General features: G+C 50.4%; 1 protein-coding gene across 3 annotated transcripts; it reads right to left on the bottom strand.

Moving 5' to 3' along the window:
• Positions 1 to 675: 675 nt before the first annotated feature.
• Positions 676 to 6,992, bottom strand: FAM110A (family with sequence similarity 110 member A). 3 transcript variants are annotated; one of them, XM_085619564.1, is made up of 2 exons: positions 6,581 to 6,992; positions 676 to 4,562 (listed from the first exon to the last, which is right to left on the bottom strand). In XM_085619564.1, the coding sequence occupies exon 2, from the start codon at positions 4,188 to 4,190 to the stop codon at positions 2,685 to 2,687; it is 1,506 nt and encodes a 501-aa protein (XP_085475690.1). In that variant the 5' UTR covers positions 4,191 to 4,562; positions 6,581 to 6,992; the 3' UTR covers positions 676 to 2,684. The 3 variants fall into 3 exon arrangements, with proteins under 3 accessions (XP_085475690.1, XP_085475692.1, XP_085475691.1); XM_085619566.1 differs by lacking the exon at positions 6,581 to 6,992 and adding an exon at positions 6,265 to 6,368; XM_085619565.1 differs by lacking the exon at positions 6,581 to 6,992 and adding an exon at positions 5,766 to 5,961.
• Between the last annotated feature and the right edge of the window lie 8,921 nt (positions 6,993 to 15,913).

Here is a 15,913-nt window from a genome sequence, read left to right as displayed (position 1 = left end):
CAAACTATGTCAAACCAAAAGCCATGATCACTAACCAGAATCACTAAACTTCCATTAAGGAAACTGATTCATCAAGAAGGCCGCCCAGCTTGGATCTCCCCCAGAAAACTTTGCGCATGTACCCCGACAACATCCAATTCAGAAAAGCTCACACCACTTTAAAGAAAATAAACACAACCGCATTCTCTATCTTAGAACCAAGTGCAAAAACAGCCATATCCTAAATGAGGGTTGCAAATCATGCTCGGAATTTTTTGCCAGTTTATAATTTTGCAATGCAACCTATGTACGAATATGTCATGTCGCAAACATTCCACTCACATGGAGTCACAGAACAATCTGCCAAATTAATACTAATTACAAAAGTTCCTATTTGCAACCCTTTGTGATTGGCTACAAACACAATGGTGGTGGGCTGCAAGTAACAGCAGGGCATAATCCCCGTGTTTTCATTCTTAGGTCACTGTAGTACTTGGAATCTCTATTCAGGGAAGAAGGTCAATCCCTGGCACAGTTCTGTTTTTTTTTTAACAAAATCAGACCCAAATTCTTGCCGGGACCTCCGCCTAGGCATCTCAAATCACGTACAGCTTTGTTTTTCCATGCCTCGTGAGCTTTCCGACCCTTCCATTGGTGTAAATCCTGCAGTGTATCTATAAATAAACCACTACTGTTGTAGTTCAAACAGACTGAGTTTATTCTCTTTGTTGAAGTGTGTGACAGAGCCCGGGAGCCCTGGTTATTATAATGTTCTTACTAATGCACCATTTTGGAAAGAACCTCCCCTAAGTCCCTGGACTGTGAGGTTTACGAGTGAGGCTAGTAATCCACAACCAGGTGAAGATAAAAAGGACAACAGACGAAGGTAATCACATTACGCCCCTGGAACAAGACGTCAGACAAAAGCATTTCATCCCATCCGAGACGGACCAGACCAAGGGATCCATGCTTCTGAGAAGGTGGCATAGACCAGGGGATACCATCTCACCTGAGATGGGGGCGTGAACTATTAAGAGCCCCTTCCACCTGACACAGTGCCCCATACCAAGGAGCCCCGTCTCATATGAGATGGTGGCTACACCCCGAGTGTTCCCCCTTACACTAGACGGTAGATCAGCCCAATGGAACCTTTCCAACCCGAGACAGTGGCCCAGACCAAGAGATCCCCTCCATCTGAGCCCTGGCCAAGAGCCATTGATTCCAAACCCGGTGGACCAGACCTAAGGATTCTTCCAACTCCATAGGAACCTGCCATGATCAAGGGATTCCACTCTATGCAAGAAAGTGGACCAGATCAAGGGATCCCCTCCCACCTGAGAAAGTGGTCTCAACTATGAAACCAAATATCCTCCAAGAAAAGGGCGCAGATCATTGAATTGCACCTGCCCGGGGTGGCACAGGCCATGGAATTTAAACCCAACCAGGAAGCTGGCTCTGAGGAAGGATCCTAAAGCATCAGAAGAGGTGACCTTGACACAGAAAGAGATCCATCCACAACGAGAGATCTAGAACAGGTGATTCATTCCTCCAAGAGACTGCACTGAGTGTGGAATCTTGCACCCCACCCCTGAGAGCGGGGCACAATTTGAAGGGAAGCAGACCAAGAGACTGTCTCCTTCTTGAGAAGGGGCTCACACTAAACTATTTCACTACAGAGAAAGACACACTTGGAGTGATCCATGTGTACCCCAAAGTTGGCCAGACCATAGAATCCCTTCCCACCACTAACATGGCCTAAGGCTGAGGAATTCCATGCAACATTAACAGAAGGGTAAGGACTGAATGGTCCGCACTCAAAAGACAAGGGGAAGAGCCCAGAAGATACCACTCTCTCCTTTTTAAAAAAAAAACATTGGTGGATCACATACATTTGCTGATGAATCAGGGGGTTTAGCTAGAGGAAGGTGTCGAGACAGAAATATCCCATGTATCACTGGGAGGTGGGCCAAGCCAAAAGTAATCCCACTAGAGCAGAAGGCCTAGACCCAGTGATCCCACCCCACCACAAAAGTAGACACAGAACAACACGTCATCTTGAATATAGAAAAGTGGACCCAGACCATGGGATTCCCACCCTGAAAAGAAGGGTAAAGGCAGAAAGAACCTTCGCCACTCCAGAAAGCAGCAATAAAGCCATTGGTCCCCACACCTGTGGAGGGATACAGACTGAAAAACATGATCCCACAGATGGGGGCAGAGGAGACCATTGGATCATCCAAACACAGACTAAAGGAGTCCATTGAACACCAACTGGAGGAGAGAGGAGACCAAGAACAAAGAGACCCCCATCCCAACCTTGAGGCAGGTGGAGAAAAAGTAATACCATCCAAGAGATGAGCCCATTGCACCCTCCTCCCCTCAGACAAGGAGCCTCAGCTCAAACATCCCCATCCAATCCAGAGAGGAGCTTTGAAACCTTGTGTTTCACCAATGTGCTGGGGCACAGACCAAAGACTGCCACCCACACCTGAAAGGAGGTAGGAGATTGTACCATCCCACGGCAGGGGATTCCACAAGTGGACATACAAAGTAAAACAACAGTCTAAAGACAGGGTTCTCCTCGAAAATGTGCTTTATGAGTATTCCTATTCATTCACTGAGAGCAATATTCTTAAACTGGCAATAGTCTTAAGTGATGCATTTGTAACAAAATTGGACAGCCTCTACAAAGTTCTAGGGGGCACCTACACCTTTGACACCTTCTGCGGCTCCCTGGCCTGCCGCAGCCCATAGAGCCATTTGATGACACGGGCATTGCGCTCGATGATGGAGATACCATAGGGCATGCGTTCGTCCTGTTGTTCTGCAGCAGTGGCACCACTCCGCTGGGAAGGAGCGCCCTCAGAACTGGCTGCACTAATGCTGTGAAATTTGATTGACACAATGTCAGAACTAGCCCGGGCAAAATGCTCTGCCCCCATATGTTCCACCTCCTGAGGGTCCAGGCCACAGTAGTTAAAGAAGCGCTCCAGGTCAGCACTGGCGCGAGAGTAGCGGTCACTCAAGTCAGACTTGGAACGGTGCAGCATGGTCGGCCTCTTGCCCAGGTCGCCGTTGCCATCCTGCGGAGAAGTGAGGGAGCTGTTGGATGAGAACAGTGACCTTGTGGGCGACTCTGGCACAGGAGTAACAAGGAGAGCAGGGCATACCCTTGGTCGCTGGGCAGCACAGGGTATGACGTCCACTCGTCGTACCGCCACAGTACTGGAGGTCTTGGACGATGGGGCAGGTTCTGATAGCTTGGTCGGGGTTGGTGTAGGTCCAAGTGGCTTGGTTGGGGTTGATGTAGGTCCAGAAAGCTTGGTGGACGGCGAGGAGGGTGCATAGGGCTTGGGTGGGTTTGCGGCAGGCCATGACAGCTTTGTTGACGGAGAAGATCCAAATAGCTTGGTTGGAGTTGATGAAGGCAGGTTGGTAGAAGGCGAGGCAGGTTCAAATAGCTTGGCTAACGTGGATACAGTATTAGACTGCTTGGTTGACACCGAGGGACGTTCTGGCAACTTGGGTGACGTCGACATAGGTTTTGGCGACGTGGTTAAAGAGGAAATGGGCTTCGATGGCTTGGGTGAAGAGGAAACAGGCTTGATTGACGTCGAGATGGCCTCTGACAGTTTGGCTGACGTCAAGGAAGGCTCAGACACACAGCTGAACATGGTGGCATTCCCGGTGAGTTTGCCTGGCCCATCTACTTGCACAGAGGCTTGACGAGCGGCCCATCCATGGTGCTCCTGCCAACCCTTGCGCTCCGGTGCCATGGGAGACGTTGCCTCTGCCCGAGGCGAGGGCAGGGGGCTGTCACACAAGCTGATCAGGCTGTTGAGGATATCAAGGTTCAGAGAGCTCTTGGGACCATAGGCATCACACCTCCGGGCCCCAAAGCCTGGCGAGTTCTTCCGGTTCGGGGTCAACAGTACCCGGCGAACCCCCGGGGAGAAGAGGGGCTGTTTGAGGAGCAGGGGCTTGACGGGCTCCTGGCGGGTGGTCGCCACCTGCTTGCTTTTGACGTACTTGGCCTTGTCTGCCTCCAGCCGCTCCACGGCGCTGGGTTTGCGGACGCTGGTGCCCACCTGCCGCCGGAAGTAGTCGGGTCCCTTGTTCAGAATGCGGAAGGGCATCGCCGAGGTGATGGGGACCCCCATGGAGACCCCACTCAGGACGTCCCCGTGGGCTTGACAAGCTTCCACGGGCATCTTGCTCACGGATACCAACAATGGGGGACCCACTTAGCCTGGCGTTGGCACTCACATCCCAGTGGGTCTCGGGGTGACGCTTTCGCCCGGTAGTACAAAGACTCACAGTGGCTAGAGACCTCTCGCTCCTGCAGAAGGCCCCCCCCTGCCCACGCCAGCCTCCGAGGAACCCAAAGCTTACGGTTTTCGGGCTGCAACGACCTCCACCTGCTCAGTCAGTCGCAGGTGCCCACGGACACATGTCCCAAGGGGCAGCGATGCTCGCGGCCTCCAATATCTCGGGGTACTCTGGTGAGGTGGGGACAACGATGCTCACGGGCTCCGGGGGCTCTTCCTGGTGTCCACCGGGCTGCGGCGAAGCCTCTCCGTCATCTGTGAAAGGGAAGTTGAAAATAAACAGGTCAGGCAGAATCCCTCTCTCCGTCTCGCATCATTTGCCTGCACACGCTCAGCCAGCTGAATGCTGCCTGACAGCCAGCACTAAACAAAAGCCCAGCTGCCTCCCTGGCCCCGCCCCCTGCGATGCCAGCCAGACTCCTCGGCCCCGCCCACTGCCAGGGGTGGTGCATACTGTATCCAAGATATTTCTCAGTAACCCTGCCCCCTCGCCCAGCATTAGCCCCCTTCAGTCCTGCCCCTGTGATGTGTGTGGGCGGGACAGCCCAGAGCCACCTCATCGCGCCAGCCTGCCAATCCGCTGCAGGAAATCCACTTTAAACTGGGGCCCGCCCTCTGGGCACAGGTGGGCCACAAGTCGGTGTAGAACCACCTAATTGGGGTGCAATATAACGTAGAGCCCCCCGCCCCCCATGCGTTGAACGTGCTCTGCGGACTCTTGGAGGAAATTAATATGCAGGGTTCTGCACCATCTGTGCTCATGTAAAGCGCTCCGATACCTTCGGGTCAAGTTAGCGCTACATAAAACTGCACACTAAAAAATCTGCTAAATGCGAGACATTGATGGTTGCGACACTAGAAGCTGCCGCTGTGACTAGCGCCTAGAAAGGCGAACGAGCACAGAAAACTGAAGACCAAGGGTTACAGTGAACACAAGCATTGGCAGCTCGCCTGCGGCGGTTTTAAAATCAAATACGTGACGATTGTTAACAGGACTAGCCCGGCCCCTTTTTCACACGGAAAGTTGAGAACTCAATGGCACATGTGTTCACGACGCTGCAAACATACACCCTGAGCACCCAGAGGCGAAGTACTGCCCACACTAGCCTTTTGTTTGCACTTATTTTATATGCATTTCCCACTAAAAGGATTTTGGAAGATTTTACAACCATTGCTTCTGGGTTTCTAACACACAGTGGTGGCCACAACTGACCTGTCTCACAAGTCACTGGTCACTATTTTCCACATCTCACACTGCCCTCCGCCTTTTCCCCCACTACAGACACCTCTACCGTCATTAGTTTACGACTCCTCACAGACCACCGTTGACTAGCCAAAACTCTCAGGCACCCCCTTTTAATCTGGCCCCTAGAGCCCCCGCCTGACCCCCAGCTTCTCGGTGACACCTGGCAGACACCTATCGCCCCCTTTGAGTCACATCTGCATCCGGTTGCCCACCTGTCTGACGCCCGACATTGTGCAATCTCCTCAGCGCCCCCACAGACGGGGACTCCAACGCACCCACATGACAATCCCGTCGAACAATGAGGGCGGGGCGGGGCCCGGGGTGATTAAAGAAAGAAAGGCGCTGGAAACCCCCACCCTCTATGACAGCAAGAACTCAATGAAACCCCCTCCCCCACACACCGCAGAGCAGAAGAGGCAAGCCTGTCCCCCAATGTGCACACCCGGACAGGCTGTGGGGGAGGGGGAGAAGCACAAGTGTGAAGGGTGGGGGAGGAAGAGCAGCACACGTGTTCTAGGAGGGTGGGGCGAGCTACAAGGGGATTCTTAGTACCGCTGGCGCACGTGCAATTAGACAAGGCATAGAAGGGGGTGAGGGGGTTCAGTCACCCCTCAAATCAGTGCTCATCCAATGTGGCGTGCATGTGTGTTTTGGGAGGTAACTACCCCAGTGCACACCTAGAGGTGAAATGCAGCAAGCGTATGCACCCACCTCTATTGTTTGCAGGCCTAGTGCACTTGTGTGTGCATTGGGGCTGCTGACTAGGGGGGGGGGCATGGGACAGTCCGCTTCCGGCCCCAGTGCATATCCACAGGAGGGAGGCATTAGTGGCCCGGGCTTTTGCATGGGTCTCTTCCGGTGGGGGGTCCTGGGGCGCTGGTTGGGTGGAGTGGTGACGCTTAAGGGTGGAGTGGTGACGCTTAAAGGTGGAGCCGCACCATATGGACTATGTTCTGCAGTTTCAACAAGTAAACGAAGGCCGACAACAGAATGCTAAATAAAAAGACGTGACAGACGTGCTACTCACACGGGCGACCGTCGATCTGAGGTGATGGCTCACACGCCGCCTGCTTTGGCGAGCTGCATCCTTTGACACGCACCAGAGGCCGATCAGCACAGAGGCACCCTCTACAGTCAGAGCCCTGCCAGGGGCTGTCTGGGCACACTCCTCCGCGAAGCCTTGGGGCGCTGGTCTCTGCACCCCTCAATAATACAGCAAAGCGGCTAGAGGTCGGAATACCATCCACGGGGCCCGGCGTGTCTCTGCCCCTCCACTCAGTGTCGGCTGGTTGCAGCACGAGGGGCCTCTCCTGTGAACCCCTCCTGGTACAGCACTGGGGCGACCGGTCGCGGCACCCTTCCTTTACGGGCCCGATCTAGTTGCACCGCCAGGGCTGCACCTGGCTCACGCAGCCGTTCCCGTTGCTCAACTTCCTGTTTCTTTTTTCAGGTGACTTCCTTACCTGAGGTCACTGAGCGCAGAAAGTAAGTTAACCCTTTCGCTCCCTGTTATTACATTTATATGATAGGCACACATCGTCCCGGGACCTACACTCAGGGCCACCAGAATGAAGACATTTTGCGGTAGCGGATTTTCCCGCATAATTATGGATTTGCCACACAATCCGCCATATGCTGTATAATCTGCAGATTTTACCCCAAAAATTTTTGGGAGCTAAAACGGATCAAAAGCTACTAATAAATATGGCGACACGTCCTCATGAGCAGTGGAAGGCAATTCACAAAGGGTGATAGGCCAGCTTTCAGTTGCTTATTGCTGTATCTGGGTTTTAAAGGTATACCAATAAGGGAGAAATCTTTGCCCAGGTAGTGTTGATATGTATAAAAATGACTAAGTAATAAGTAATACATTGTTCAGCATTACGCCACATAATTAGACTTTTCTTGCCACGTAATTTATTTAACCCTGCCGCATAATTTCGGTCTCCCCTGTGGCATAATTCCAGTGGTCCTACATACACCCCATAACCCAGGTAGCAGGGGCTCCTTCTCCCCTTTTCTCTGCTCCTGGGATCTTGGCTCTAGGTTGGAGCTACATCACAAAGGGGCAAGGAACTTTGGTACAAGCAAGGAAAATGTCCCCACCAGCCCCGGCCAACGGTTGGATAGTAAATTACAGCCATAATTTAATGCAGTGGACCCCTAACACTCAAGCCCCGGTGCCACAGCACCTGATTGTGACCAGATGGCTCAATTCCACTTGAACACCCTTTTTCCATTCCTGGTGTTTGCTTTTACTTATCATTTTCATCAGGTGTGTTGGCCCAATGTGTTCAATTAAAATTAACCAAAACTACAACTCCCAGAATGCACTGATATGTAAAAACAAAGCCCAGGAATGTAAAAGTTGTTTCCTGGTGACACAGAGCCATCTGGTCACCCTACCTGCACATTCTACACTATTGATGGCTTGGCCCCTTCACTGACGAATCATCATTTCTCATGGATATGGGACATATTAAGGTCTCTGAGGCTTCAGCCTTAGTAATTCTTAAGGGGGAAGTAGCCCAACCATGCTTGTGCTTTTCAATGCATTCTGACATCTGTAGTCAGCATGGCCCTAGAGTTTATTTGCTGCCCAAGGCAAAAATGACCAATTTCACACACACATTACTCAGTTCTGTATAAGTAAGACACGCACATGCACAACAAGCATTGGCATAGCCAATCAATCAATAATTTGTAAAGCCCACTACATACCCACAAGGATTTCAAGGTGCTGAGGGTGGGGAGAGGGGTGTGCTGTTGCTACTGGTCGAACAGCCAGGTCTTGAGTTGTCTCCTGAAGGCTAGAAGGTCTTCGGTTTGCCTGAGGGGGAGGGTGTTCCAGGTCTTGGCGGTGCGGTGGGAGAAGGATTTGCCTCCGGCTGTGGTTCTGCGGATGCGTGGGACGGTAGCCAGGGAGAGGTCTGCGGAGCGGAGTTTCCTGTTGGGTACGTAGAAGGAGAGTCGACTGTTGAGATAAGCTGGGCCGGTCTTGTGGAGTGCCTTGTGTGCGTGGATCAGGAGCTTGAAGGAGATTCTTTTGTCGACAGGGAGCCAGTGCAGGTTCCTCAGGTGGGGGGTGATATGGTCGCGGCGCGGGACGTTGAGGATCAGGCGTGCGGAGGCATTCTGGATTCTTTGCAGTCTGTTGATGAGCTTGGTCGGGGCTCCGGCGTAGAGGGCGTTTCCGTAGTCAAGTCTGCTGCTGACTAGCGCCTGGGTGACTGTTTTCCTTGTGTCTGTCGGGATCCATCTGTAGATCTTGCGGAGCATACAGAGGGTGTTGAAGCAGGTGGAGGAGACAGCGTTGACTTGTTTGGTCATGGTGAGTTTTGAGTCGAGGATGACTCCCAGGTTGCGTGCGTGGTTGGTGGGTGCGGGGGGTGTCCCCAGCGACGCGGGCCACCGGGAGTCGTCCCATGGGTTGGGCCAGAGGATGAGGATCTCCGTCTTGTCTGTGTTCAGCTTAAGGCGGCTATCCTCCATCCAGTCGGCGACGGCCTTCATTCCCTGGTGGAGATTGGATTTGGCGGTGAAGGGGTCCTTGGTGAGGGAGAGGATCAGTTGCGTGTTGTCGGCGTAGGAGATTATGTTGAGGTCGTGGTGTTGGGCGATGCGTGCGAGAGGCGCCATGTAGACGTTGAACAATGTCGGGCTGAGGGAGGATACCTGCGGGATGCCGCAAATGATCTCGGAGGCTTCAGTTTGGAACGGGGGGGAGGCGGACTCTCAGGGTTCTGCCGGAGAGGAAGGAGGAGGTCCAGTCCAGGGCCTTGTCTCTGATCCCTGCGTCGCGGAGTCGTGTGCGTAGTGTGCGGTGGCAGACGATGTCGAAGGCGGCGTAGAGGTCCAGAAGGATGAGGGCCGCCGTCTCGCCGTTGTCCAGTAGGATCCTGATGTCATCTGTGGCAGCGATGAGGGTGGTCTCGGTGCTGTGGTTTGCTGCGGAATCCTGACTGGGAGGGTCCAGGATGCTGCTGTCTTCGAGGTAGCGGGTGAGCTGGATGTTGACTATCTTCTCGATGACCTTAGCTGGGAACGGAAGCTGGGAGATGGGCCGGAAGTTTTTGACTTCGCTCGGGTCCGCCTTGGGTTTCTTCAGTAGGGCGTTGATCTCGGCATATTTCCAGCTTTCAGGGAAGGTCGCGGCCTCAAAGGAGAGGTTGATGATGTTGCGCAGGTGGGGTGCGATGGAGCTGCCGGCTTTGTTGAAGATGTGGTGTGGAAAAGGGTCAGACGGCGAGCTGGAGTGGATTGTGCCCATGGTCTTGATTGTGTCTTCGGTGCTCACGTTGGCCCAGATTGTCAGGGGGCCGTGGTCGGTGGGGTGTGGTGGTTCCGGCATGTTGGGGCTTGTTAGGGTCGTCCGGGGGTTGAAGCTATCGTGGATGTCGGCGATCTTGCGGTGGAAGAAGGTGGCGAGGGAGTCGCACAGGGCTTGCGATGGCGGGATGTCGTTGGTGTTGGAGCTGGGGTTGAAGAGTTCCTTCACGATGTTGAAGAGCTCCTTGCTGTTGTGTGCATTGTTGTCGAGGCGGTCTTTGAAGGAGGTCCTCTTGGCGGTCCTGATGAGGTGGTGTTGGTTGCGGATGGCATCTTTGTAGGCGGCCCGGCGACTTCTCGCTGTGCCATATGTTCTCCAACTGCACTGTTTTTTCAGTGGGGCTAAGGCGTTGGCGCAGTCGTCCATCCATCCATCGTCTGAGAGTGCACGCACCATCGTCGGGGTTGGAGGGGTTGGTCGGTGGGTTGAGAGCGAGGTTTGTCTGTAGTTGTACTTCGGTGATTTTGCCCCAGCAGCGACGGGGGATCTGTAGGGTGTGGTGATGTGCGACGGGTTTCCGAAAGGTGAAGTGGATGCAGTGGTGGTCGGTCCAGGTGGGTTCGGAGACGTGGCTGAAGGAGACGTGGGGCCTTGAGGAGAAGATGGCGTCGAGCGTGTGTCCGGCGATGTGGGTCGGCGTCGTGACGAGCTGTTCCAGTCCGAGGTTGGCGAGGTTGTCTATCAGGGTGGAGGAATTGCTGTCATTGTTGTTCTCCAGATGGAAGTTCAGGTCTCCGAGGAGGATATAGTCGGGAAGGTCAGTGCGTGCGTGCTGATGAAGTCGGTGATGGCGTCGGTAGAATTGTGGTCGGGGTCCAGGTGGTCTGTATACGAGGGTGCCTCTTAGTGTGGTCTTGGGGTCCGTGTGGATCTGGAAGTGCATGTGTTCGGCGGTGCTGAGAGTGTCGTCGGTGTTTGTTGAGACCCTGATGGTCTTCTTGTGGACGATGGCGATTCCTCCTCCGACTCCTTTAGTGCGGTCTCTGCGGGCGATCTTGAATCCGTCGGGGATGGCTATGGCGATGTCTGGAGAGGAGGCTTCGTTCATCCAGGTCTCGATCACAGGAAGGCGACGTCTGGTGCTGCGGTGTCGAGTAGGTCCCAGAGCTCGACAGCGTGTTTGCGTGCGGAGCGGGTGTTGATCAGGATGCATCGTAGCTGGTTCTGTTTTGTCGTGGCAGGTGTCTCTGCGTCTTCGATGCAGGAGAAGCTGCAGTTCTGGCAGGCGAAGGGACCGTGGGTGCGCTTCGGGGTGGCCCTGCAGCAGGTGGGGGTTTGTCCTGGGTTGAGAGCGATGAGGGTGCTAGCGTCGTATCGGAGGCGGTCTTCATGGCTGGTGCGGGGGCCAGGGGTTCTGGCGCTGGGCACGGGCCGGGCGCAGATGGGCTTGCCTTAGGCACGCCTTCGGCCAATAGGTCTCGCTTTTGGGACCTTATAAGTATTTAGTTATGCAGCACAATATCCTTGATGCAACAACATCAACTGTTACATGGCTAAACACTGACAAGGTCGGAAAGGCAAGACCTATTGGCTATGCCAATGCTTGTTTTGGTAGGCACGGGGAGATTAAGGGATTTGCCCAGAATCACAGGATGTTCAGCGTCCCTGGTGAGACTTGAATCCGGTTCCCCCGCTTCGAGGCCGACCGCCCTAGCCGTTAGGCCACATCCTGTCACATATAAGCATAGATAATTAACTGTGATGCTACGTGCTAAAATGTAGGGGATCTTGTATATTTAAAAGAAGAACTTTTTCAGGAGGAGATTCCAGTTGTCAGTTTATTGAGGCCACAGACATTGCTCTGCTGACCACCGTCCTATTTTTCAGAACACAAATCCTGCGCTGTTAAGTCACTATTAAAATTGGTGAAAACATAACTGAGAGTGAACGTTCTCCTCACTCCGCCAGACTTTACATTACGCGTTTCCTCATGGCTAAAAGAAGCAACAATAATTTAAAATCTGACTTGAGAAGTTCACACGTCTTGCTTGTTTTGAAACTGCAATGCTCCTGTAACCGCACCAAAGACAAACATCTGCTCGTAGAGGTAAAATAGTCTCTTGGGTCTCCTAACAATTAGCATTTTCCACTTTTATCGTCCAATTCACAAGTAAAAGGATGCAAATAATTTAACTTGCGCCTGTTTGTTCAGTTTACTGTGAGTTTTCGCTGGCCTAGAAGTAGGCCCATTTACCTCCGCTCCTTTAGGCCACGCCCTCATCTCTCTGAGGTCCATTGTAATTGTATTAATATATAGCGTTTATAACCACTGACAGGCGTCGAAGCGCCTTTTTGTACACAGTTTCTCATCAGCCAGAGCAAAGGATGTCACCTTAATCCCCCTTGGCGCAGGCGTTAGCTGTTCACAACATTTTTTTCTTCTGCTAAGATTATGGGACCTGTTCCAATTTTTATTCTCACTCCAGTACTAAAACTATTGTGAAAACCGCCTAGCCGGGCCTGGGGCAGATCACAAAATGCAACAGGGCATGCAGGGCGCGTGTCTACCAACTCACACGATGCCAGGCCATCACGTGTGCCGTTGCTCTTCACTGGGCCATCTGACGAGGATAGCTTTTCAAACAGAGAAACCTAAAATTAGCTAGAAACCTTTATAAAGTAAAGTTTCAAGTTCACGCACAGGTCCTTTAAATTCACAACATGCAAGCGTTTTTTTGGAAATGCACCTCAACAGATATCCATAAGCAAACAAACTTATCTCACAAACTGAGATCCTGATGAGGCTTGCGCAACCTTTCAGGGTTGATGGAAGCCCATGTCGAGTGAAGCTAAACCCTGTTAATAACAATTCAAACATTCATTATTTGCAAAAACAGTTTTACAACAACAGGGCCATAACTTGGTCAAATGTTTTCTTAAATGTGCTATCCAATGAAGATTTTAGTGGAGGTATGTTTCCCTAAAAGGTTCGAAAGAGTACGGTCTGCGTCTTACCAGCCCAGCTGAATTGGCTGCTCCCGAGACGCGTTTCTGACAAAATGAAAGCAACCGCGAGCAGGCAAATGTAAACAAGTGAGCGCTAATTGAAAACAGATGGCCCCTGTGCACCGCTGCTCGCTCCCGCAAGGTGGATGCCAGCACAAGCACGAGTGTTTCAAAAGTGCAGACCGATTCCTAACGGTCATCTCCTAGTGCAGCGCTTGCGCGCTGCGCTAGGCTCGACCTAAAAACAGGAAGTTATTTCTTTGACTTAGCTCCTCAAATCTCAGCAGGCAACAAAACACACTTGTACTGCGTGAGATATTCAGCCATGGAGCTGGGACACATTATGGCTGTGATAGGTCTCTATAGGTAACCGTATCTCTGCAGTCCCTCCCTATGCCTCTTGTAATTGTCTTGCAAGAATGGGCTAAGCGCTCCTAATGAAAGGAAGGAAAGAAAGGAAAAAACTGTGAAATGAAGGAGAATGATAATGAAAGAAAGAAGAAAACAAATGAATGAAAGGAGACTTAGAAAAAGAAGGAAAAGGGTAGAAACGACAAATGAAAAATGGGAGAAAGAAATAAAAAAGAACAAATAAAAGAAACAAGGAACAAAAAGAAGGGAAAAGAGGATGCAAAATGAAAAAGTAAGAAAGAAGGAGAAATTAAAGGAAAAGATGGGGAAAAAAGAGAAAGAACGAAGAGAAATAAAGAAAATGAGACAAAGAAAAAGTGAACAAGGGATGAAATAAGGAGAGAAAGAAGGAAATGGTAAAGGAAATCAATATATAGAGAAAGAATAGAAGAAAGTAGTAAGAGACAGTGAAAGGAGAAACAAAAATGAATGGAACAAGCTTTGGCATAGTCAATAGGTCTCGCCTTTGGGACCTTATAAGTATTTAGCCATGCAACAGTTAATGTTGCAGTAAGGATATTGTGCTGTATAACTAAATACTTATAAGGTCCCAAAGGCGAGACCTATTGGCTATGCCAAATTGCCAATGCTTGGCATCGTCAAATGTGATGCAGTGTTACTCTTGGGAATCACTTCAATTTTGGGATGGGGCAAAAAGGGGAGAGGGGGAGAGGTTGCGTTCCTTTAGAGGTCGATTTTGAGCCAGAGCTACATTTTGGCTTAGGCCTCCGTAGTCATTTTTTTGTCGTCAAGAGGGTGCCCATCTCCAAATGCTCACTACAGATCGTATGATAGTCATTATGCACTGAAGAGTAAAATAACCATACACATCAATCTAAGGAGATGATATTTCTAAGCTGGGAATACAAAATGTATGCAGATCTTAACTTGGGCCATCATTGATTTGGGTCATATGAGTAGCTTTTTGGTTTTTCCGCGCTAACATTCATATAAAACTAAAGGGGCTTGTTGCCTAGAGAAGGAGGTATGGCGAGGCGGCTAGAGCTGCAAACTTTGGAACTGGAAAACCAGCTTCGAGTCCGGCACCCGCTCAGCATCCTGTGATTCTGGGAAAATCATTTAATCTTCCCGTGTCTAATAAATAAAACATTGAAATAAGAAAAAAACCTGACCTTGTGTAATGTAGTCTGGTGCTCATGTAATGCGCTCAAGTGCTCTTGGGCGATGTTTGTGCTATATGAACGTGCAAAAACAAAATAAAGTGTGCATTCTGACAGTGCTGCCACTCCAAATAAATATCTTTGATAAATTTGCACGGGTAGAGCCACACAGGATATGCTTTGGTATTCTTTGAACGTGTTCAGAAGGATTCTCGTCCAGCTTTATTCATGTGCTCTTTTTTTGCAATCGAGGTGTGCTTCTAGGTAGATACTTCTGGTGTGCATGGGAGCCCTTTACCTCCACACACTAGCATGACCACCTCACTCCAGTTCATTCCAGACACATACTCCAGTCCTGAACTTTTCACCTACAAATCATTAATTTCAAGTCTAAGTCGTTCAGTGGTAGCTATACAAGATAGCACCCAGGGTTCATTAGGCTGCCACACAAGTCCAGAAATGCAAACTGTGTCCTAATGACCCGAAGGGAGTTGTGATCACCCTACTGCACACCTAGTCTTATTTCATTCACCAGCACCAGACACATTACACTGAAGCGAGAAAGGGTTTAGCAGATAGATACTGCTACGAATGTACGCGAATGGTTTCTCACTGATGCCAGCCGTGGTTCAACAAACACTTCATGCTTATCCATAGCATCCGTTGCATGACTCATTCATGCTAACCTGGGCAGGCCTATATGGAAATCCAGAACAAATTCCCTCTTGGAAAAAAAAAAAAATTGAATAAAAAAATATATATATATACACATTAAAAAACACACAAAAACCCTGCCAATTTAGCTTGAGGCCAAAATACACCTGGCTTCATTGAATAGCATGCATAAGGACGTTTCAGATAGACCAATTGTAACCCAGAATTGTGCACTGTAATGCACTGTGAACCTCCCCTGCCGGTAAACATATCTTTAAAGTTTGTGATCGTAGAAAAAGTTTCAGCAAATTGACGGCAGAGCTTGTGAAATCTTGCGTCGTTGAAGTGTAATTTACAGGACGGTGGTTTGTTTCCCAGAAGCGTAGCATAACCTGCTTTTTCTGGCTCCGGGATTAAGCTAGTTGGCTAGAATTTGGTACCAGCTTCCACCACCTTACTCTGACTGCGGAGTGATTTTTTTTTTTTTTAATACAAATCCATTATTCACCTAACTTGAAGTGGGAGAAAAAAAGAAATGCTTCCCCAGTCCTAGATCATGTAGTAAACAGAAGACGCTAGGCGATTATTCCCGAGGATAAGAAACACGTTCTCTGCGTGATGGAATCTCAAAGCAGTTTCTTTTTTGTAGCTCCTATATTTCAGAATTGAGTTCCCTACTCAATAGATGTGCTTTATGGACAGGAGTTTGAGTAGCTCGCAGAAGCTCAAGCAGTATGGTAACCTGAACACCCCCACTCAACGTTCCTTTTCTCTGTTACTTTTATGACACACTTATATAGCATGTATGTATGTGTGTGTGTGTGTGTGTATGTATAGTGCTTACTGGGTAATTGTGTGATATGGTGCATAATTGCCATCAAGGGCATCTGGTGAAATA

This window comes from Triturus cristatus, chromosome 7, assembly GCF_964204655.1.
Source record: "Triturus cristatus chromosome 7, aTriCri1.1, whole genome shotgun sequence".
NCBI classification, from domain to species: Eukaryota; Metazoa; Chordata; class Amphibia; order Caudata; family Salamandridae; genus Triturus; species Triturus cristatus.
Note: the sequence above shows the minus strand (reverse complement) of the source record. Positions and strands in the feature narration are given on the sequence as shown.